At 44.2% G+C, this 23655-nt stretch overlaps 1 protein-coding gene across 3 annotated transcripts in view; it reads right to left on the reverse strand.

The window, feature by feature from the left end:
- The window catches only part of LOC138747868 (phosphatidylinositol 3-kinase C2 domain-containing subunit gamma-like), a 179118-nt gene that overhangs the window by 18224 nt on the left and 137239 nt on the right, over window positions 1-23655 (reverse strand). For 2 of the 3 annotated variants that reach the window (XM_069907455.1, XM_069907456.1), the window contains exons 29-31: window positions 14530-14647; window positions 4190-4259; window positions 3962-4062 (exon numbers count right to left, since the gene is read on the reverse strand). In XM_069907455.1, the coding sequence (XP_069763556.1) occupies window positions 3962-4062; window positions 4190-4259; window positions 14530-14647 (289 nt within the window). Of the gene's footprint in view, window positions 1-2232; window positions 2324-3961; window positions 4063-4189; window positions 4260-14529; window positions 14648-23655 lie in introns of all 3 variants that reach the window. The other variant, XM_069907457.1, reaches the window with a different exon arrangement.

Raw genomic sequence — 23655 nt, forward strand, 5'->3', positions numbered from 1 at the left:
TTCACCTGGGCGTGATCATGCAGCCTGGCAACAGTCGCTATTTACCAACACCCACATGGCTTTGGGATGTGGGAGGAAAACGAAGCACCCATTTGGAATCCATCCCCCCCATCCTCACTCCTGTTCACAGGGACAACAGGGGAATATTCTGCATAGGCAGCACCAGGATTGAACCTGGGTCATTGGGGATATGAAGCAAGACCTCTTGCTGCACCACTATACTGCTTTGGAGTGTTAGTTTGACTTATGCGTAATCTTAACAAAGTTCTCCAAGTTTTAATGAATATCTTTGTCTTTGGTTGGGCAAAGGTTTCCAAGATATTAGCAATTTGGACGTGTTACATTTTAATATGTGATCCACACTGCAAATGCCACAATGGATCAACATCAACAAATTCCTTGTGGAATTCACATGATTTTGTCTCCACTTATGTTGTATCAATGGAGATGGGATGAGGAGAAGTTGACTTGGATTTTCCTGAGTGCTTGTTCCTGGAGCTGGAAGTTGACCCAAGTAGTCCTGCAGCAAGGCCCTCTTCAGGAACAGTGCCTCACATGAATTGGAGGGTTGTGGGCTTCAGAAAACTCGATAGATCATCAAGTTTTCTCAATGCTTCCGAAAGTGACAATCAGAAACATTAAAAAAAAACGATTTCAATTCTAAGATAAAACTTTCCTTTATATGAACCAAAAAATTATACTTAAATAAGCAAAACACTGAACTAAGTTATTAAAATTTATTTTTTTCCTTGTTTCAACCTTGAAACCTAACAATCCCCCTCAGTTACATTGCTCGTTCTGCAAGATTCAGTGGCAGCCACAGCTGGGAGGTTTCTCATTTGCCCAATAAGTATGGAGTGGTAGCCTGCAATCGCGGAGATCGGGCCGGCACATCGCGTGGCAGCAGACGCGGACAGAGATCGCTAAAGCGACTCCCAGGACAATGAACCGGCGGGGGGGGGGGTTGAAGCTGGGGCAGCATCAGACCCACAGCCCTAAAATGGCAATGGTCAAGCGGCCCCGCTAACTCAGCAGAAACAGACTGGGGAAGAAGGGGATTCGTATGGAAGAAGGGGATTCAAGCGGTCCCGCTAACTCAGCAGAAACAGACTGGGGAAGAAGGGGATTTCATATGCATGGATGTTCCCGCCCGCTATTGTTATTCGTATGGTTGACTGTGTAAAAACAGCGAGAACTTGGAACAGTATAAAAGCAGCCTTTCCAGCCCTAATAAAGTAGTGAGCTTAAATTGCCACACTCTGTGTGTGTGTGTGTGTGTGTGTGTGTGTGTGTGTGTGTGTGTGTGTGTGTGTGTGTGTGTGTGTGTGTGTGTGTGTGTGTGTGTGTGTGTGTGTGTGTGTGTGTGTGCGTGCGTGCGTGCGTGCGTGCGTGCGTGCGTGTTTCTTTGTAGTGGTCAGCTACAATGGCATATTTCTTTCATAGGGGTGTCTAGAAATTTATTGCTCTTTTGCTAAATGCCAACAGCTTTGTGAACAATTATTGGCAAAATGCAGCATTATCATATTTTGCTCTGAAAGGATGATGTTCAAACTGGTTGAACATTTTGCACACCACCCTTTCAAAGCACAAGTATATTGCAAATGATTTTTTTTCTCATGCTCCACCAATGATGGCAAATCTTACAAAATGCAAGTGAATATTTTTTGTACTTGAGCTAAGTTCCAAATAGCTGAAAAGTCAATATTCTCAGGGCAACATCTGGACGGACTCAGCCCCTTTCACGCTGCCAAATAAAATGGGTTGAGCCTGCCAATTTAGCAGGTCAGTAGTGAGTAATCTGGTGGTGTGAAAAGTCCAAACTGGACAGGGTGAGTAAAAATCTGACTCTTGGTCGGGGGAAGTGTCAGAGCCTGGTTGAGTTAAGTCGTTAATCACTCTGTGGTGGTGTGGATGGTCTACTCAAATTACCAGGTACCATTAGTGACGTTAGTGCCCGCATGCTTGCGTCAGCCTAGTTGATTTAAAGCACAGGTACGCTGCTGACAGTTCCACCGGCCATGCGCTGACATCCCCGCCGGCTGCACAGTTATATTTCACAGCATGACCAGCGGGGGCTGTCAGCGCACAGCTGGTGGAGCTGTCATCGCATATCTGTGCTTTAAATCATCTTAAGATTACTTATAATATCTAATACAATGTAATGCTTTGTAAATAGTGTTATACTCTATTGTTTATGGAATAATGACAAGCTGGTCTGTGCGTTTGACTTACGTTTGAACAGTCTGAAGCCCACTGCAGAGGATTTTCCCAAGTTTATACATGGAGCACGTATGCGCTTTATTCCTGCTACCCTTTCACTGCCCTGCAGGTACATAATACATCACTCATGACATCACCACTGGAGGTGGGGCCTCTTTAGGTCCAGAAGAACCAGTGGCCCAGTTTGTAGGGCCTACCGGTGCGGCATGCCTGGTAAGTTTACCCGCTTCCTAAGAGGGTTGGCGGTGTGAAAGGGGCTTGATTCCCACCCAATCCTCCCGTCATGGGTCATTGGGGAGCAGCTCAATATATTATCCGTCAACTGGTTCATACAATTTCTAGAAAGCGACATTTCATGAAGAATCTTTGCTGCTTTATAAAGCATCACTAAACCTTTTCAAACCAAGCTGCGATCCAAAATGAGTCACTGCTGTCAGATTGTCAGGGAACTAATTGAAACAACTGCTTAAAAATTATGGTTTGACTTGCACATTGTTTGCAAAGAACAAAGTTCTTCCACAATTCATTTTCAAACGGTGACAATGTTCTCAGCCTAGCAATAAAATAGCAAAAAGGGTTGAGATTTTTTTTATAAAAGGCAAGGATTATATCCTTTCTTGGGCTTTGAAAAGGGAATGAATTACCATGTCCAGTATTCTACTGATTAATGATTTCGAGACCATAAAGACAACACCAGGCACGGGGCTGCTGGAGCCAGAAACATCCTGACATGTGCTAAATTTTGTTTTACTTCAGTATGCTTGCTTTTCTAGAAACTGACATCAGGCCTATACCAGCCAGTAGGAAACATTGACAATCTTCACACAAGTTAATTTTCCCTGCCTGGGCCTTACATTATTTTCGGTGGCAGCTTGGTGGAAGTGACAATGATGAATTACTTTTAATACAAGGGGCGGCACGGTTGGTGTAGCGGTTAGTGCAGCACTATTACAGCTGCGGGGACTGGGGTTCAAATCCAGCACTGTCTGTAAGGGCCTTGTACATTCTCTGTGAGGGGCTCCAGTTTCCTCCCACCATTCGAAAGGTACTGACGGTTGTGGTGTAATTGGGCGGCACGGGCTGGTGGGCCTGTTACCGTGCTGCATGTCTAAATTAAAAATTTTAAATGGCAGTGGGTTGCAGGCTCCAGATTGTCAGCCTGGCACAGAGGGCCAGAGCTGGGGAACACCTCCCCACCAAGGAGAAGCTTGGGCGAGGACCCCAAAGGAAGGTGAGGTTGATGACGCACCAGTGAGTGGCTCATCAGCTGAAAGACTGGGCTGCTGGAGACTGGCTCAGGCTAGGCAGGTATTGGGTCTGGGATTTGTAAGGGCGTCGAAGGTGACCGGGGCACCCGAGGGGCCTCTAATGTTAATTACTCCCAAACTCTATCGGAGGTCCTGAACCAGGAACTTGGGTTCACTGCCGGAGCGGACAGGAGGCCCGTGCTGTTTCAAAGGCGGCGAGAGTGTCACTGAAAGGACTCCCTTTCATTTTTATTTCTCTGATTGGAAGGGGTGCTAGACTAGTGGGACCTCTTCGGTGCCTTTACAGCAAGCAAAACGTTAACAAAATGTGTGCATTTAGGACACGATTTCCCGTAAAATAAGGATTGCATTGTTGCATGCATACAACAGCGAAGGTCATGAGGACTGAGCATTGGCAGTTTTGCATCTATCCAACAGAATCTCCTGCAGCAGAGTGGGTTTGAACGCCTTGTGGATGTAAACAACTTTCTTACAATGTTTTTGATGTGCTTCACCATCACAGACAGCTTGCAGTTCTCCCAGGAGATGAGGAGCTGTGTGCTTGCTGACAACTTCTCCATGTGAGAGGAGGCCTCTGAAAGACAAGCAAGTATATCAAACTGATCAACCATGGCTTGAAAGTACAAGTATTATCTCTGTGTGGAATGAACTACAGAAAGTGGTCAGAAGCAGAAAATGATTGACAGGAACTGTTTCAGTACCTGATGACGTTGACACAGAAGGTCTTTCATTATTTGGAAAACAATGAAAAAATGTGTAGATGAGGTCACTCTGAAAAATAATAATAAAAAGTCCTGTTTGCATATATTGAACATATATTCTTAAAATCACATGTATGATTTTCATGCATGACTCACTTCAAAAATGCAAAATGTAGTGAAATTTCATAAGCAAATATAATGCAATCCTGCCTCATGGAAATATGAACCAGGACTGAAGGGAAAGTTTGACTTCAATCCATCATCATGGTTAAAACCCTGCATTTTAATTTTCAAAAAAAAGCTTTAGTTTTTCGGGATCGAGAAACGACGTTAAATTGCCCTTGATCCAAGGGTTTGTGAGGCCACATCAGAGGGCACTCAAGAGTCAACAGCTTTGGGCAGTCTGGTGTCACTCATCGGCCAGAATGGGACGACACTTCAGATTTCCTCCGCAAGGGACATTCCAACAATGCACCTTCTTAAAGGAGTATTTGACAGTGTTTCTGCGGCATGCACTATGACTGATTAAAAAGAGTTAAAAGGTTGAGTCGGGTTTCAGGAAAAACTCAAAAATATTGATAATGGCAAAAAAAATTTCAACATCAACATACTTGCATGTGTGCTTTTTTTCCATGGGTTCTTGTTAAACCATCGCATTTTATTTTAGGAATATAATTCAATCCCAAATTTATGCCTTCGGCATTTGTTTGACTGAACTAAACAATGAAATGTTGAAATTACAAGAGGAACTTTGTGTTCGCCGATAAAATAGAACCACATACTGTGAAAGTCAAACAATCAGGCACTCTTGGAACTAGTCTATTTTCTTGACTACTGTATGGTAATCGTTTTGTTACAAACCCAGAAAAAACCCAGCAGCAATAGAAATTCACCAAGACAATGGATACTTAAACACAAGTTGCTTTTAATTTTCTTTAAACATTACAACAGGATCAATCTTTAACTTATTTCTCTTAGCTTAACCCCCTTCTAATTCTAAGCTCATGTGTATGCAATGTGTCTATATTCAGAAAAGTTCTCCATTTCACTGTCCAATCATTCACTTCTCCAAGTTCACCAGTATCAGACAATTCTTATACTGTGCACAGAATTTAACATTTATGAATCCTCACCAGGCTCTGGTGCTTAAAGTTAAATGGTTATCGCTCAGGGAGGTTCTTGTTGGTTTCAGAGAGAAATTTGTTGCTCGTTGGACACACGCAAACTGAGTTCCTCCAATCAGTCACTTCAGTGTCTTGCCGAAGAAACTTGCCCCATCATGGGTTTTTCAAATGATAACCTCTTCTTCCAAGTCACCACAGAGTTCCTCTCGTTTTCCTTAATTCAGGAGAAACACTCTAGCCAGCCATTTCCTCTTGTACAAAGATTTTGGGCAGGCTGAAGTCAGAATTCACAACTCGTCTTCAAAATGGGGTTTTTCAGCAAGCCTGCCAGCTTGCCATTTTGCATCCTTAACTGCTACTGGAGAACGGACTTCACTTTCTCTTTCCAAAACCTGTCTGTTTTTCCTCTCTCTGCTTGTAAAAACCATATGACTTCTTACAGGGCTCCAAACCCAATCCTTGAAAGATCTTATCAGCATCTCTGAGCCTGGAGTTTATTGCCTATACACAATAGATCAGCATTCTTCATTCCTTCTGCTCAATGTCCAGCTTCAGCAAAGCTCTTGCATTTTAAATGAGATGTCTTTTGTGGAGTGTTACTCTGTGAAGTGTAACCTAAACGAAACCCCTACAATCTATCATTTTTAAAGACATATTTTACCCATAACTATTCTCACATCCCCGTAACAGTATTAATACCCCAAAACACATACACTTCACTTTTTTGCTTGCATGTTATACTGTGGTTATAATAACACTTCCAGTGAACTTGGTGAGTTTAAAGAGAACATGGGAAAATGGGTCCAAGTGAGTTGAAAGGAGCTTAGGAATGGGGCCCTGGGGAGTTTAAAGGGAGTGCCCAAAAATGGAACCTGGCGATCCAGTTACCAATGGATCATCGGAATTCGACTGTGATTGGCTCTTCATATTTAAATCAGGGGTAAGGCTGCAGAACTCTGGTTTTACTGAGGTCTGACTTCTAATGGAAGCACATCTGTAGATTACAGGGAAGTCTACATGAAGATTACATGAAAGTCTGCAGACCCTGTGATTACAGTGAAATCACACCGAAATGCTGGAGGAGCTCAGCTGGACTTTCAGTAACCATAGGAGACAAAGATACATTGGCGACATTTCAGGCCCGAGCCTTTCTTCAAGGAATAAGCAGAACCAGCAAAGAAACAGACAGAAAATCTCAGGAAGACGGTCGGAATTTCTTCAGGGTTTTGGAGTGTTTTTATTACAGTGCTGGTGACCCAGGTTCAAATCTGGCGCAGCCTATAAGGAATTTCTACATTCTCTCTGTGGCCTGGGTGGGTTTTTTTGCCAGTTTCCTCCCTCACTCCAAAATGTACAGGGTTTGTGGGTTAATTGGACTGGAAAGATAAGCATATTTGTGTGTCATTCTTCAAAGGAAAAATTACACATTTAATTGGATTTCATCCTTATTTGACATCTTAGGTCTAGATCTAGCAGCCAATTAAAGGGTTTTTGATGTGCTTCACCATCACAGACAAAAATATCCCCCCAACAAAAATATCAAATGTTGTTTAAAAATTGTTAGAATGGTCTTTAGCCTGATTGTGGTGTGACCATGGATGGAAGGTCTCATTCCTGAAGAGCTTCCCTCATGGTGTAGCGTAAATCGGAATTAAGGGCGGGTACGACATTGATAGGAATGTTCTGAGAGCAAGCATAGATTAAATGGGTTGAACGGCCTCCATTATGTCATGAAAATATGAGAGGAAATTTATATTCTGATTCAGGAAAACACTGTAGTTAACCCTTTAATACAGTTACAAGGAGAGTATGACAGTGAAAAACCATACATAACTCTGGATACACCACCCTAATGGTCTGAGGGGTATCTTTTCAACATGTTATTTGGAAATTAAGCTGATTGCTCCAGTAATTTGAAGAGCCCGGATCAACACAAATCTGAACTGCAGTCCAGAATGTAATTGTTTCACCCTGTCAAGAAAATTCTGATGAAAAGAATAAAAATTTGTTTATCTTAATCATAGCCAAGAGAAGCAGAATTGGATTCAAGTCATGATGCCACTTTAACTGAGACGACTTGCTTCATAAATTGCCCGTCTAGTGACTGAATACTTCATACAAACTGCTGACAGTCGGAGATCAACTGATCTATCCACTGAATACTGATTAGATTTGTGTTTGAAGATTCAGGAAGCAAACTGGGTAAGAATTTTAGCTCGCATATAGGTTATAGCCTATTGTTTACTTCACTGAAAGTTTTCATCGTTGGAAGATTCAGGATCAGAGAGTTAAACTTTGAACTCTGCGATCTGAATTACCGATTATATTTTTCACCTAAGTGGTGAATATACAAACCAATTTATGTAAACATAGTTTCTTTCTGCCTGTGACCTGCAATTGAAATTCCGAACACAATTAATAGCAGAGCACCTCAAGGAAACAGCAATAGCTAATGTAGCATAGAGAAGTCTGGACCAAGATGCACAAAGAAAGGGAGAGAAACATGATGCTCTGTTTTTGGGAGGGTGCTTAAGTCCCTTATTTTTAAACATATACTAAGGTGCTTGCCGTGCAATGCCTAGCTGCCCAACCTAACAGCAGCACTAATAAAAGATTACACTCCCAACTTCTTCATTTCATCTAGATACCCTTATTAATAGTAAATGATGGAAAAATTCTGCAGGCCAAACAGTGTACTTTATCTTTGGCTTGGCTTCGCGGACGAAGATTTATGGAGGGTTGTGTCCAAATCTGCTGCAGGCTCGTTGGTGACTGACAAGTCCAATGCGGAACAGGCAGGCACGGTTGCAGTGGTTGCAAGGGAAAATTGGTGGGTTGGGGTTGGGGGTTGGGATTTTCCTCCTTTGTCTTTTGTCAGTGAGATGGGTTCTGCGGTCTTCTTCAAAGGAGGTTGTTGCCCGCCAAACTGTGAGGCACCAAGATGCATGGTTGGAGGCGAGATCAGCCCACTGGTGGTGGTCAATGTGGCAGGCACCAAGAGATTTCTTTAAGCAGTCCTTGTACCTCTTCTTTGGTGCACCTCTGTCTCGGTGCCCAGTGGAGAGCTCGCCATAGAACACGATCTTGGGAAGGCAATGGTTCTCCATTCTGGAGATGTTACCCACCCAGCGCAGTTGGGTCTTCAGCAGCGTGGATTCGATGCTTGCGGATTCTGCCAGCTCGAGTACTTCGATGTTGGTGATGAAGTCATTCCAATGAATGTTGAGGATGGAGCGGAGACAGCACTGATGGAAGCGTTCTAGGAGCCGTAGGTGATGCCAGTAGAGGACCCATGAGTCAGAGATGGGAGTGAGTACTTTATGTTCTTTTCTTTGGCTTGGCTTCGCGGACGAAGATTTATGGAGGGGGTAAATGTCCACGTCAGCTGCAGGCACGTTTGTGGCTGACAAGTCCGATGTGGGACAGGCAGACACGGTTGCAGCGGTTGCAGGGGAAAATTGGTTGGTTGGGGTTGGGTGTTGGGTTTTTCCTCCTTTGCCTTTTGTCAGTGAGGTAGGCTCTGCAGTCTTCTTCAAAGGAGATTGCTGCCCGCCAAACTGTGAGGCGTCAAGATGCACGGTTTGAGGCGATATCAGCCCACTGGCGGTGGTCAATGTGGCAGGCACCAAGAGATTTCTTTAGGCAGTCCTTGTACCTTTTCTTTGGTGCACCTCTGTCACGGTGGCCAGTGGAGAGCTCGCCATATAGCACGATCTTGGGAAGGCGATGGTCCTCCATTCTGGAGACGTGACCCACCCAGCGCAGCTGGATCTTCAACAGCGTGGACTCGATGCTGTCGACCTCTGCCATCTCGAGTACTTCGACGTTAGGGATGAAAGCGCTCCAATGAATGTTGAGGATGGAGCGGAGACAACGCTGGTGGAAGCGTTCTAGGAGCCGTAGGTGATGCCGGTAGAGGACCCATGATTCGGAGCCGAACAGGAGTGTGGGTATGACAACGGCTCTGTATACGCTTATCTTTGTGAGGTTTTTCAGTTGGTTGTTTTTCCAGACTCTTTTGTGTAGTCTTCCAAAGGCGCTATTTTCCTTGGCGAGTCTGTTGTCTATCTCGTTGTCGATCCTTGCATCTGATGAAATGGTGCAGCCGAGATAGGTAAACTGGTTGACCGTTTTGAGTTTTGTGTGCCCGATGGAGATGTGGGGGGGGCTGGTAGTCATGGTGGGGAGCTGGCTGATGGAGGACCTCAGTTTTCTTCAGGCTGACTTCCAGGCCAAACATTTTGGCAGTTTCCGCAAAGCAGGACGTCAAGCGCTGAAGAGCTGGCTCTGAATGGGCAACTAAAGCGGCATCGTCTGCAAAGAGTAGTTCACGGACAAGTTTCTCTTGTGTCTTGGTGTGAGCTTGCAGGCGCCTCAGATTGAAGAGACTGCCATCCGTGCGGTACCGGATGTAAACAGCGTCTTCATTGTTGAGGTCTTTCATGGCTTGGTTCAGCATCATGCTGAAGAAGATTGAAAAGAGGGTTGGTGCCAGAACACAGCCTTGCTTCACGCCATTGTTAATGGAGAAGGGTTCAGAGAGCTCATTGCTGTATCTGACCCGACCTTGTTGGTTTTCGTGCAGTTGGATAATCATGTTGAGGAACTTTGGGGGGCATCCGATGCGCTCTAGTATTTGCCAAAGCCCTTTCCTGCTCACGGTGTCGAAGGCTTTGGTGAGGTCAACAAAGGTGATGTAGAGTCCTTTGTTTTGTTCTCTGCACTTTTCTTGGAGCTGTCTGAGGGCAAAGACCATGTCAGTAGTTCCTCTGTTTGCGCGAAAGCCGCACTGTGATTCTGGGAGAATATTCTCGGCGACACTAGATATTATTCTATTTAGGAGAATCCTAGCGAAGATTTTGCCTGCAATGGAGAGCAGCGTGATTCCCCTGTAGTTTGAGCAGTCTGATTTCTCGCCTTTGTTTTTGTACAGGGTGATGATGGTGGCATCACGAAGGTCCTGAGGCAGTTTTCCTTGGTCCCAACAAAGCTTGAAAAACTCATGCAGTTTGACATGCAGAGTTTTGCCGCCAGCCTTCCAGACCTCTGGGGGGATTCCATCCATACCTGCTGCTTTGCCACTTTTCAGTTGTTCGATTGCCTTATATGTCTCATCCTGGGTGAGGACCTCATCCAGCTCTAGCCTTAGGGGCTGTTGAGGGAGCTGGAGTAGGGCGGAATCTTGGACTGAGCGGTTGGCACTGAAAAGAGATTGGAAGTGTTCTGACCATCGGTTGAGGATGGAGATCTTGTCGCTGAGGAGGACTTTGCCGTCTGAGCTGCGCAGCGGGCTTTGGACTTGGGGTGAGGGGCCGTACACAGCCTTTAGAGCCTCGTAGAAACCCCTGGAGCAGAGACAGCACTGATGGAAGCGTTCTAGGAGCCATAGGTGATGCCAGTAGAGGACCCATGATTCAGAGATGGGAGTGAGTACTTTATGTAGCAATGATAAAAATACATAACCAACACTTCTGGCTTGAGCCCTTCACCAAGGTATAGAAAAAGTGTCGGCGGGCGACCGAATGGAAAGGTAGGAGGGGAGGTGAGGCGGAGGAGCATGGCCGCAAAGGCAGGAGGTAATAGGTGGAGAAGGGAGGGAGGCCATGGCAGCGAGCAAGGAGCTTGCTAGGTGAATAGCTGAATAAATGACTAGATGAATAAATGACTAGGTGATGGGGGTGAGAGCTGAGAGAAAGAAGACAGGGGGAAAGGGAAGGAAGGGTGAAAGGAGAGCAGATTAGCAGAAACTGGTGAAGTTGATGTTAATGCCATCCAAATGGAGAGTGCTCTTCCTCCAATTTACCGGTGATATTGGTGGGATAGTACATGAGGCCACGGACAGGCAAGTGGGTGTGGGAGTGGGACACAGAGCTGAAATGGTTTGCCACTGGGAGGTCCCTGTCACTAGTGCAGACAGAGCGAAGTGATCTCCCAGTCTGCTCCAGATATAGAGAAGTCCACAAAGAAGCACTGGATATAATAAATCAATCCTGCGGATACACGTGTTCCTTCACTTAAAAGAGTGTTTGGGGTCCTGGACTGTGGTAAGGGAGGAGGAGTGGGAGCAAATGTTGCACCCCCTGGGGAAGGTCCCATGGGGGGGTGGCAATTGGTAGGGAGGGATGTGTATCAGGGAGTCATGGAGAGACTGGTCCCTACAGAAGGAGGAGAGGGGAAGATGTGTCTGGCAGTGAGATCGCGTTGTAAGTACCAGAAATTCTGAAGAATAAAGTATTGGATGTGGAGGCTGGTGGGGTGGTAGGTAAGGACAAAGGGCATCCTAAGTTTGTTGTATCTAGGGGCAGAGGGAGTCAAGGCAGATGAGCTGGAAATGGACGAAATGCGGGTGAGGGCTCAGTTAATGGTGGTGGAGGGGAGGCCATGTTTGTGAAAGGAGGCAGACTGGACTGGAAGTCCTCATCTTGAGATCGGATGCAGTGGAAATGGAGAAATAGCGTGAAGGGATATAGAATCCTTGTGGAGAACAGGATGTGAGTTATTGTAGGAGTTGGTGGATCGAGGTAATTGTGGGAGTTGCTGTGTTTGTATTATATGTCGGTGGAAAGCTCGTCTCCTGAGATGGGGACCGAGCAATCCAGAAAGGGGAGAAGGTTGTTGAAGATGGACCAGGTGAATTTAAGGTTGGGGTCGAAGTTGGCAGCGAAGTGAATGAAGTTGACGAGCTGATTGCAGGTGGATGAGGCAGCCTTAATGCAGTCATCAGTATAACAGAGGAAAAGTTGAGGGGCCTTGCCTATGTAGACCTGCAGCATGATTGCTCCATAGAGCCCACAAACAGGTAGGCGTAGCTGGGACGCATGTGGGGACCCATGGCTATTTCTTTGATTTGGAGGAAGTGAGATGAGTCAAAGGAGAAGTTGTTTAGAGAAAGGACAAGTTCTGCTAGGTGGTAGAGGGCAACTGGTCAGGTATCTGGTCCAGAAAATCATGAAGATGAGGCAGTCTAGTTTGTGGAATCTGAAGTCATTGAAGAGATGGAGGGCATATGATGTATTGCAGTTGTAGGTGGGGAGGGATTGGACCAGGGGAGAAATGATAGTCAAGGTAAGATGAAACTAATTCAGTGGGGCAAGAGCAAGGAGAAACAATGGGTCCACCCGGATGGCTGGGTTTGTGCAGCTTGGGTAAAAGGTAGAAATGGGCAGTGCGGGGATGGGAGACATCAGCACTGGCCAGCACCGCTCCCAACAAAAGTAAGTACGGGACCACGACAAAACCGAGCAGGGGTCAGAGTAGTGGAGGATGTAGGAGGAGGTGGAGGGCTAGGGAGGTCAGAGGGTAGAGAAGGAAGGTAGGGGAGGTCGGGGGGGTGGGGAGTTGGTTTGGGGAGGTCAGAGGGTGCAAGAGCAACCCAGTAGGTAGATTTGCCAGTTTCATAGAACATAGAAGAGTATCTCATAGGACCCTACTGAACACGATGCCAAAATTAAACTAAATCTCTTCTCATTTGCCATTGCACATGATCTAATTGAATGGAGATGGATGTAAATGATGAACATTATTATTTTTAGGCTCTGGGAGTTTATAGTGCAGTTAAAACATAATTGCTATTGAGCCCTCGGGATCAAACTCAAGACATGTCTTTATTCTACAAATATCTTTTTCCTAACTTTGTTAACTGAAAATATATTATTTTAAGAAAACTTTCACAGTTTTGGACTAATGTTAAAGCTAATTACAGCTAAAATATTTTTGGGTGAATATTAATGCATTTGACATAAATTCAATTAAAGAGGTTAAAATCGGGATCAATGAAATCAATACACAGAATGATTTTTATTTGTTGGATTTGTATTTGAATGCAATGTGCAGGGATAGAGTTCATGCATATAATTATAGATAAGAAGTAAATGATTGCTTTTAATGCTTGGTAAATTGTTAACAGAGAGAAAGGGAGAATAATTACAATTAAGTAAATGATAGTCTTCTTTTTCTTGACAGAAGATTATTAGGAGCATGAAATATATGACATTGACTAACTATTGGTCAGTGCAGATAGTGCAATGCCTTTATAGCGTTAGCAATCAGGACTGGAGTTTGAATCACGCACTCTCTGTAAGGAGTTCGTACTTTCTCCTCACGTCTGCGTGGGTTTTCACCATTTGAAACGCACCGGGAGTGTAAGTTAATTGGGTGGAATGGACTCATGGGCTGAAATGGCCTGTTACCGTGCTCTATGTCTAAATTTAAATTTAAAATTGGAGAAGAGGCCGCAATATCCTGGCGTTACCATTGAACTGAAACGAAAATGGAGTCATCATATACAGTACACAAGGTCAGAGGCTGTGTATCCTGCAGTGAATAACTGCGTAATTCACAGCCTCTGACCTGCAGGGTGACAGGGTTAGGGTTGTGGTTAGCACAATGCTATCACCTCGCCAGCGACTGGCGTTTTTTGTAAGGATTTTGAACATTCTCCCCCTGTTCCCTCTGGATGCTCATCCTCTCCCCCTTCAAAAATGTGCAGGGATTGTCAGTTGTTGTAGGTTAATTGGTGAATTTGGCGGGGAGCACAGGCACGCGGGCTGGAAAGGCATGCTACCATGCTGTATGTATACATTAAAAAAAAGAACAAAAATTAAATAACTCACCTCTCCACTCCCCAAAGCCTGTTCACCATCTAGAAGGCTGAAGCCAGTGGTGCAATGGAGCACTGTCCACTCACCTGGACAACAACACTCAAGAATCTCAACCCCATACAAAAATATAGCAACCTGCATGATAGGCACCCCATCCACACCCACTCAGTCACTTCACCCCCAACACACAGGAGCAGCAGTTTGTACCACCTGCAGGATGTAATGCAACAACTCCTGAGACGGTACTTTCCAACCCCATGACCTCTACCAACTAGAAAAACAAGGACAGCAAGAGTAGGGAACACCACCATCTGGAAGTCCCTCCACCCACCCCCCCCACCCCCCCACCCCTCAACAAGCCACACCCCATTCTGGCCTGTAACTATGTCACCGGTCCTTCACCCTTGCTGGGTTGAACTCCCTCCCAAACAGCACTGTGAGAATAACAACACCCGTTGCTCATGACCAGCTCCTCAACAGCAATTAGATTACGTTGACACAGCCTAAAAAACTCCATATCCCTTGAATGAACAATGAAAAACAAAACCCAATAGATTTGTGCACAAATTTAGAGGATACCAAAGTACAATTTGTTTGGACTTTTTGCACGGGTTACCTTTGCAACCTGAGGTGATCCATTCATCAAATAAGTTACATATGTGTTCAGTTCATCCTTTTTTTTCCTTGCCAATTCTCTTCCCTTAGACAGTCCTATCAGAGGTTTGTAAGGAAATCTGGAACACAGACATTTGCAGGAGTTATTTTTCCCCCCCCCAAAAAAAGAGATATCCTACAGTGGAGAAACCTATTAGCAAGAAGGCTTGGATGTTTTAATGCAAGAACGGAAAATGCTGAAAGTACTGAGTAGTATCAAATATGCTGAGTTTATCTAACAGCAGTAAATATGCCAAATTATGTGGTGGCTTTATTCCGTGCCATTCCTGTGATTTTCACCTCATTATTGTGGCTGGAATAGATTATGCTTGAGAATCAATAAAGGGCTAAACCTCTTCCTCTTCAATTCTTGCACCAAAGAAATGACTACACTTTATACTGGTATGAGCAACATCCGAAATAACCTCACCTGCAATTACAGTCGTCCTTCCCTTATCCACAGAGGTTATGGTCCAAGACCCCCTGGTGGATGTCGGAAACTGCGATTAGTACCGAACCCTATACAGGGTGTGTGCCGCTTAACGTCCACCATACATTCTGCGAAATCGGGCGTTATGCGATGTGGATGTTGTGCAGACACCATATTATATACCTTGCAAAGCTTTATGGGATACTGTAGTGTACCTGTACACTTTTTATGTATATGTAGGGATCAGTGTGGGATGAGAGAGCGGGACAGAGGGATCAGTGTGGGGACCAACATGGGGTTGTGGGAGAGAGCGGAGACATTTTACAAGGCCAGGGAGCTTCCTATGCATTGACTAACGCCATTAGATATTTAATACATATCAGAACAGACACATGGAATCACTTCAGAGTCTAAAAGATGTACCTTTGTCAAAGCAGCACTACTTGAATACTACATCAGTTGAAATTATGTACAGGTTACGGCAGTTGTGGTAATAGAAATAATCTGAGAAACAATAAAATGTTACTCTCATGGAACTTATGTTCTTGACGCTCACACAAATGATGTGGCTTTACATCATGAATAATTAAGATACAGACTGTCTTCATGGAACTCAAATCTACTATAATGCAGGGGCAACCTGCACTCAAGTCCCAGAGCTAGACTTAAATGTCCAACATTGACAGTTGTCAGCTGAAGCTAGCTGGTTGTGACTTCCTAACTGGCATTTCAGCAACAAATGTACCTCACACTGACCATTCTTCCACACATGGATGCATCAAAATTAACATCCTTAGCAAACTAAATCACTACTCAATATCAAGATGATGAGGGGTTGTGGTGAATCAATCGTGGCTTTGATTTTAAAATAGATGTAAATAAGTTGAAATCCGTCTGCTGTGCTGCTGGGTCTCAGCTGGTTACGTTAAACAACAAGCATTTCTTTGGAAGGGGAGGGAAGTGAAATGATTAAAAATGACATAACCTGAGAAGTACACTGGGAGAAATTCAGTTAAGAATTCACTCTCAGGTACTGACATGCCACAGAAATATCACCTTTATCAAACCCGTTCCTGAAGTAATATCATTTGAATTGGTCTCTTCTCGTGATACAAAACCCAACCGAGATCCATTGCAATTTGGACTTTAGCTGACAAGGAGTCAGTTTCCCTTCTATTGCAAAGATGGCACTGCCCTGATTACACAGAGCAGAAGGGCACCCACATTCAGCAAACTGAATTGTGACTGCCTTGGTACTTATTTTAAATGTTAAATTTAGACATTCAGCATGTTAACTGGTCCTTCCAGCCCACGAGCACATATCGCCCAAATAAACCTACAGCCATCATACTTTTTTGAAGGGTGGGACAAAAATGGAGCACCCAGAAGAAATCCAACCAGGGCGAACATACAAACCCGTGAAGACAGTGCCAGATACGAACCCGGGTCACTGGCACGGTGATAGCAGTGCTCTAACTGTTACGTTAACTGTGATAGGACAGAGCTTCTGAATTTCAGAATGATGTTAGGAAACAATTTTCCTTAAAATAATGAATGGAAGTGTGACAGATCATGCAAGGAAGAGCTGGAAGTGTCTTGAATCACTACAACTCCACAAATCCTGGTGATCGTCCAGCTGTTCTTCATGCCAGACACTGAGTTGGTGATGCCAATTTTATCATATCGTTTCATGGATAATCCCCAGACCTTATTAGAAGGTGAGACTGCAGTTAATTCTAAATTTAAAATAATGTTTCTGCCACAATTAGGAGGTATGGTTTTCTGTTTTGGGACAGCTTGGATGGAAACAGACAGTTGTTATTGGGTTAGGCTTGTGTAATGTGGATTGTGGAGGGTTACCTCTGTCTGGAACCTGGTGGGAGTATGGATTGCGAAGAATCACATGACCTCTCTGCCTGGAACCTAGTCAGAATTCACATCATCTGCCAATCAAGATTGGACTCTTCCTACCCTTTGGTTCACACCTGACCATTGGCCCTTTTAATGACTTTGTGATTACCTGGGCTGGACCCTCCAGCCTACCGTACTATAAAGTCCGCCAAGTGTAATGGAAGATTTAAACTGTGTTTTTTACTTCTCAGCAAGGCTGAGAACCTGCTTGTTTTTTTAGAATCAGCAGACATAATCTAATTTACACCATGAGGCCCAGGATGCATATTTAGTAGACACACCTAAATTTCACCATGGGGCCCAGGATGCAGCTGAATCAGAAGACATTATCTAATTTACACTATGGGGCCCAGGGATGCATATGAATCAGTAGACATTATCCAACTTCCACCATGAGGCCCAGAGATGCAGTTTTCTTTTGTTGGTCGCAGACCGTCAGGAGACCTTGAAGATAATTAAATCATTTGTTCAAAGAGATAAGATCTGAAGTAAACAACTTTTGGGTAATATAAGCCATGGTCCCACTGCTGAAGATTGAGACTCTCCAAGAGGTGGCAACATCTCTCAGCAAGAAGAAGAACTTCAAGAGTCCAGCTAACATCCCAGTCGAGGGAGGTAGAGAAGCTGCTACCGTACCAGCACCCCGACAACCTACTACAAGTGTGCAGTCATTGCCTCGCTTCGGCAGTTGGGACCAGTCCAGGTGTTGATAAGTATAATTGTGAAGGGCTTGCATATTGTAGTGTGAATTCAGCTTTAGATTTAGTAATAAAGCCTTGTATAAACTGAACTGCTCTCAGTGTGTGTGTGTCTATTTTCTTTCGGTAGCTCAAACACTGTGACCAATCTAAAACGAACAAAATGAGAGGTATAAGTTTACCCAAGACATCAAGTGCAGTAGTTTTTGCTCTTTGGCCCTGAGATGAACCCTGCTGTGGACAATGCTGAAGGGGTCATTGGCAAGGTGTGTTACCTACTGTTGTAGATAGCATCTGAGCTGTGTCCATGATAGACAAGGAATGGCGGGTAGCAAATTGTCATCCTTGGTTATGACGAGTCTGTGTAAACAGTTGCTTCTTTTGGTCACATTAAGTCCGATGTGAGACTGGGTTGTACTGTGCTTGTAAGAGTGTAAGCAGTTACAGGTATACCCCACTTTACAAATGTCAAATTACGAAAATTCGCTTTTACAAAGAAATCCATGATGGCTTTTACGAAAGGATTTGAATGGGTTTTTAATATGTTGTCGCTTTTGCAAAAATAGCCTCCAGTAGTAGTGAATGGGTCTTCATTTTGCGTCATTTTGGATTACGAAAAGTTTTATAGGAATGCTCTAGTTTTGTACAGCGGTGTATACCCGTGCTGGTATCGGTAAAGTACAACGCGACTGGTTGCACTGTGCTGTGTGATTGAGATTACTTGCATGTGTTATTCCTGTTGTGATCTCTTTATGTGTTTCCATAAAGATTATTTCTGCATTCAGTCTGTGTCCAGACCCACTAATCTTTGAACCCACCGAATTTTTACTTTCCCACACGACAGATTGAAACCCCAACCTACAAATATGCCCAATTCGATTCTGAGGTCTGAATCAGTAAACTTTGATATTTTGCTGCAAGACTGAGATCAACTCGATGAGCAACTTTTTAAGTTAGTGTTTAGTGATCTGTCGGCTAATTATAGATTATAAAAGGGATTGAATGGCTGAAAACCTGCACTAAAACCTCCCCATTAGGCGATGACTTAATTGCACATGAGCAATTATACTCCCACATACTTATACTAAAACGCAATAAGTTCAAGGTTAATCAATGACTTGTTCACAGCGGCAATCAAAAATAAAGCCAGGGCCAAATAAATGGGCTGTCAGGTCCATCAATTTAGAGATTGCTTGAACTAACCTGTATAATTAATACAGTGAAGTGAGAATTTTGTGTAATAGGTTGAGACATTGGATAATTTTTGATTGTGACTTTTAATTAAGAGGGACAAACAATACTTCACGCTCTACCAGTTAAACAAGTAAATCTGTTGATGCTGGGGATAAGTGCAATGCACAAAAGTGCTGGAGAAACTTAGCAGGCCATGTGGCATCCATCAGAGATAAAAAGGCAACCGATGTTACAGACCTGAGCCTTTCGCCAGGGATGTAATTCGTGACTCTGACAAAGGGTTCAGGCCCTCAATGTTGGTGACCCTTTATTTCCTATGGATGCTGGGTGATCTGCTTAGTTTCTCCAGCACTTGCACTCCCTGCTCTACCGCTCCATTTAAATACAGCGTCTGTGTTGTTAGCATTAATGGAGAAAGTGATTTTAGTTTATCGTTTGTCTCTGTGTTTGACCTTTGAATGGGGGCTGAATCTCGGATCACTGGTGAGACTCACAGTCTTGTCATTCAGTTTCAGCCCAAACATTAGCTGACTGCATTATCTGGGAATAAAGCCAAGTTTAAATAATGGGCGTACCTATCAACGCCCAGTTTATGGAACAAGCTGTCTGATAAGTCAACAGTCCCCAAGAGTACTGTAAACTTCTCTGGCTTAGGTATTGGATTACCAAGGTTGCCATGGTAACAGCATTCAGTAGTTATTTCTATAACATTAAACCCACTATTATCCTGCAGAGAAGCTTTTCAGCTGGTTTCTGAATGTGAACAGCCCCTTCCATTTTAGGGTCTGGGTGAAGTTATCCCTTTGATCTCCCCTGTGTGGGAGTAAAGTTGAGAAGGAAGAGGACGTGCATTTAAAAGAGACACACAGAAGTTATAGGTGTCCAGAGGATGCTGCTGGAGTAGTGGCCAATGCACCTGTAACAGCAGCATTGAAGAGGCTTTTAGATAGTCACCTAAAAATGCATTGAATGGAGGGATACAGTGCATGCAAAAGAAATTTAATTTAATTTTGCATTGTTTTCCATGCAGACACTTGGGCCAAAGGATAATCTTCGGAGGAGTGCAGAAAACAAAGGTGCAAAATGAACAGAGCCAGAGAATGAGAAAAGTTTCTTCAGTGTAGAGTAAGTTTTTTTTTAAATTTAAACAGACAGCCCTGTAACAATTTGGCCCTATGAGTCAGTGTCGCCCAATTTACACCCATTAACCTACACCTCGCTATGCTTTTGAAGGGTGGGAGGAAACCAGAGCCCCTGGAGAAAACCTACGTAGACATGGGGAGAACATATGAGTTCCTTACAGTCAGGGTAGGATTCAAACCCTGCTCTGGTCCCAACTGCCGGCACTGTAAAAAGCGTTGCACTAACTGCTACCCCAACCATGCCGTCCCTAATAGTCCTATTATTTGGACTATTTCCATACATGTAAATGATTTAGAAGGTGGATTCGATGGCTTTGTGGCCAAGTTTGCAGATAGGTGGAGGGGTGGGTAGTATTGAGGAAGCAGGGAGTCTGCAGAGGGACTTGGACAGGTTGGAAGAAGGGGTAAAGAAGTGGCAGGTGGAACGTAGCGCAGGGAAGTGTATGGTCGTGCACTTTGAGGGAAGGAATAAAGAAGTAGATTATATTCTAAATGGGGAGAAAATTCAGAGAGGAGAGGTCCAAAGGGTCTCAGGGGGTCTTAGTGCAGGATTCCATAAAAGTTAACTAGCAGGTTGAGTCAGTAATCAGGAAGGCAAATGCAATGTTAACATTCATTTTGTGAGGACGTGAATATCAAGGCAAAGATCTAATGCAGGGGCTTTACAAGGCATTGGTCATCTATATTTGGAGTATTGTAAGCAGTTGTGGGCCCACATCCAAGGAAAGATATGCTGGCGTTGGAGGGTCCAGAGGTTGTTTTCAAGAATGATCCCAGGGATGAGAGGGTTAACATATGGGGTATGTTTCTAAACTCATTGGAGTTTAGAAGGACATGGGGTGAATCTCAATGAAATATTCTGAAGATTGAAAGGGCTGGACAGAAGATGCTTCCAGCAGTGGAAGAGTCTAGGACCACTGTCACCATAGCAGTGGAGGCCAAGTCATTGGGTCTATTTAAAGCTGAGGTTGATAGGTCCTTGATTAGTAAGGGGGTGAAAGGTTTTGGGGAGAAGGCAGGAGCATGGGCTTGATAGGATAAATACACCAGCCATGATTTGATGGGTGGGGCAGACTCGATGGGTTGAATGGCCTATTCTACTCTTACGTCTTATACTTCCTTATAATGAAGAAGGGGCCATTTTGACTCATTGAATGTCTCATAGAGGAGTGGTGAACACAACTCAAATCATCATGGAGGCCAGCCTCCCCTCCATCGATTCTACCTTCACCTCCTGTTGCCTTGGGAAAGCATATTCAAATATATCTTCTTCTTCCTGCTCCTTCCCATCAGGTAGAGAATACACAGGTTTGAAAACTCTCACCCACAGATTGCAGGACAGTTTCTTTCTGTTATCCGAGAATCTCTATGCTAATAATCTCCAAGGATCTGCCCTGGAACCTCCATGTTGATACAATCGTGAAGAAGGCTCGCCAGCGGCTAGACTTTGTGAGGCATTTGAGGAGATTCAGATTGACACCTAAGACCCTTGAAGACTTCTACAAGTTACTGTGGAGAGTATTCTGGCTGGTCCCATCACTGCCTGGTACAGAGGCGCCAAGTCTCAGGACCAGAAAAATATCCAGAGGGCTGTTAACTCGGCCTGCGACATCACAGGCACCAGACTTCACTCCATCAAGGACATCTACATGAGGCGGTGTCTTACAAAAGCAGCCTCTATCCTCAAAGAGACCCCCACAACCCAGGCCATGTCCTCTTTACTCTGCTACCATCGGGAGCCCAAAGACGAGCTCTCAGCGGCACAGGGAGAGCTTGTTCCCCACTGCCATCAGATTCCTGAATGATCAATGAACCAAAGTCGCTGTCTTACTTTTCATGAACTATTATTTTTATATACATTATAGTGTACTTTATGTAGTAGAGACACATAACCAACGTTTCAGGCTTGAGCGCTTCATCAAGGTATAGAAAAATGTCCGAACAAAATAGAAAGGGGTGGGGGGAAGGACAGGGGGAGGAGCACAGTCCCAAAGGCAGATGGAAATAGGTGGATAAAGGGAGGGAGGGCTCACTAGCAAGGAAGGGGAGAAGGGATAGTTCTGCGAATGGAGAGGTGAGGGGGTGGAGAGCTGGAGGAAGGAAAACAAAGTAAAGGGAGGGAAGGCTGGCAAAAACTGGAGGTCAAGGTTAATGCCATCCAGCGGGAGAGTGCCCAGACAGCCTTAAATGCCGTTTCTATTACTGAACATATAAAATCTAATGGAATGAACCAACCATTGAAAAACACAAATGTTAGAAAACCACATAGTAAAGGTTCCATTATTGTTACATAATACTACTTTTACAATGTTACATACACAAAATTCTTGAACTTCTGTCAACTGTAAGGCAGACAAAGAGTCGCCACTTTGTCCAGCGCCCCTCATGGAAACCTACAGGATCTGGCATTCCTTGGCGGTCTCCCCTCCAAGTACTAACCAGTCCTGTGCCTGCTTAGCTTCTGAGATCAGATAATCTCACGCATATTCAGGATATTAGGTACTGTATTCAAGTGGCAAAAGTTGATTTCTAAAAGAGAAAATCAAACCTGATCCAGAAAAAAGTTATGGAAAGGAAGGTAGGTGGTGGTAGAAAGGTGGGTGGGGGGGGGGGGGGGTGGTGGGGGGTGGCGTGAGTGGAGTGGTGGTGGAGGGAGGGGGAGGGGTGGAATGGAAAATAAGTTTCATCACATATTCACTGCAGTTCCATATGGTCTTGGTGAGATTGCACCTGGAATAGTGCAATTTAAAAGACATACTTGTCTAAATGGAGCACAGTGAAGATTGATTACTGGAATTGCCAGGCTTACCATACAAGGAGAAATCAAATAGACGTGAATTTTAACAAGTGAGAGTTCATGAAAATTCTTGGAGGGAATGGCAGGCGGAATAATGGATGAGGAGAATAGAACCAATGGTTGAAGTCTCTGAATTAAGGGATAGGCCATTTACGATTGAAATGAGAAAGTTCAGTCATTGAATCCTGGGAATTCTCCACCCTATCAATCTCTCAAAACAGAGATTGATGGTTTTCAGAATACTAAGGGAATTAAGGGATAAGGGAGACAGTGCAGGAAGATTGAGCTGAAGTGGAAATTCAATCCTGATCTTGATAAATGGCAAGCAAGGTTTAAAATGCAAGATGACCGACTCCTCATTGTTTTGTTTCTATCCTTGTTTTTATCAGACAAAGAAACTACCAGTGAAATTTAGAGCTCAGAATGTAGGTTTTAGCATTTACTCATCTTTGACTCTAGTGGCTGACCCTTGCAACCTTGAAAAGTCTACCTTTGGGCAGTTGAGGGGACATCTACTAGAGCTGTACACACAAGTACACAGTGGGATCAGAGGGTTGATGATCCTGAAGCCCTTTCAGGAACTTTTCAATGAAGGTCTCTCCACACCACTTCCAAGTTCATGGCATTTTCTCTGATCTTCAGGGGTCAAATCCCAATCCTATCCCACAGTGTGGTGGCCGCCTGCATCACAGTCAGGTATGGGAACCTGAGCGGAAAGCTTTGCAGAAGGCAATAGACGCAGCTCAGGACATCATACATGTGAATGAAGTAATAAACAACAGAAAAGAAGGAGAAAAATCATGGGGAGGGGGTGTTTCAATGCCATGAGTTGCTACACTGGGTGACACCAACCCTATTAACGCCACTGGGCTTACCATAAGGTAAATGGCTCTTTTTATGTATCAGAATGCTCAAG

Source organism: Narcine bancroftii, chromosome 13 (genome assembly GCF_036971445.1).
Source record: "Narcine bancroftii isolate sNarBan1 chromosome 13, sNarBan1.hap1, whole genome shotgun sequence".
Lineage (NCBI taxonomy): Eukaryota > Metazoa > Chordata > Chondrichthyes > Torpediniformes > Narcinidae > Narcine > Narcine bancroftii.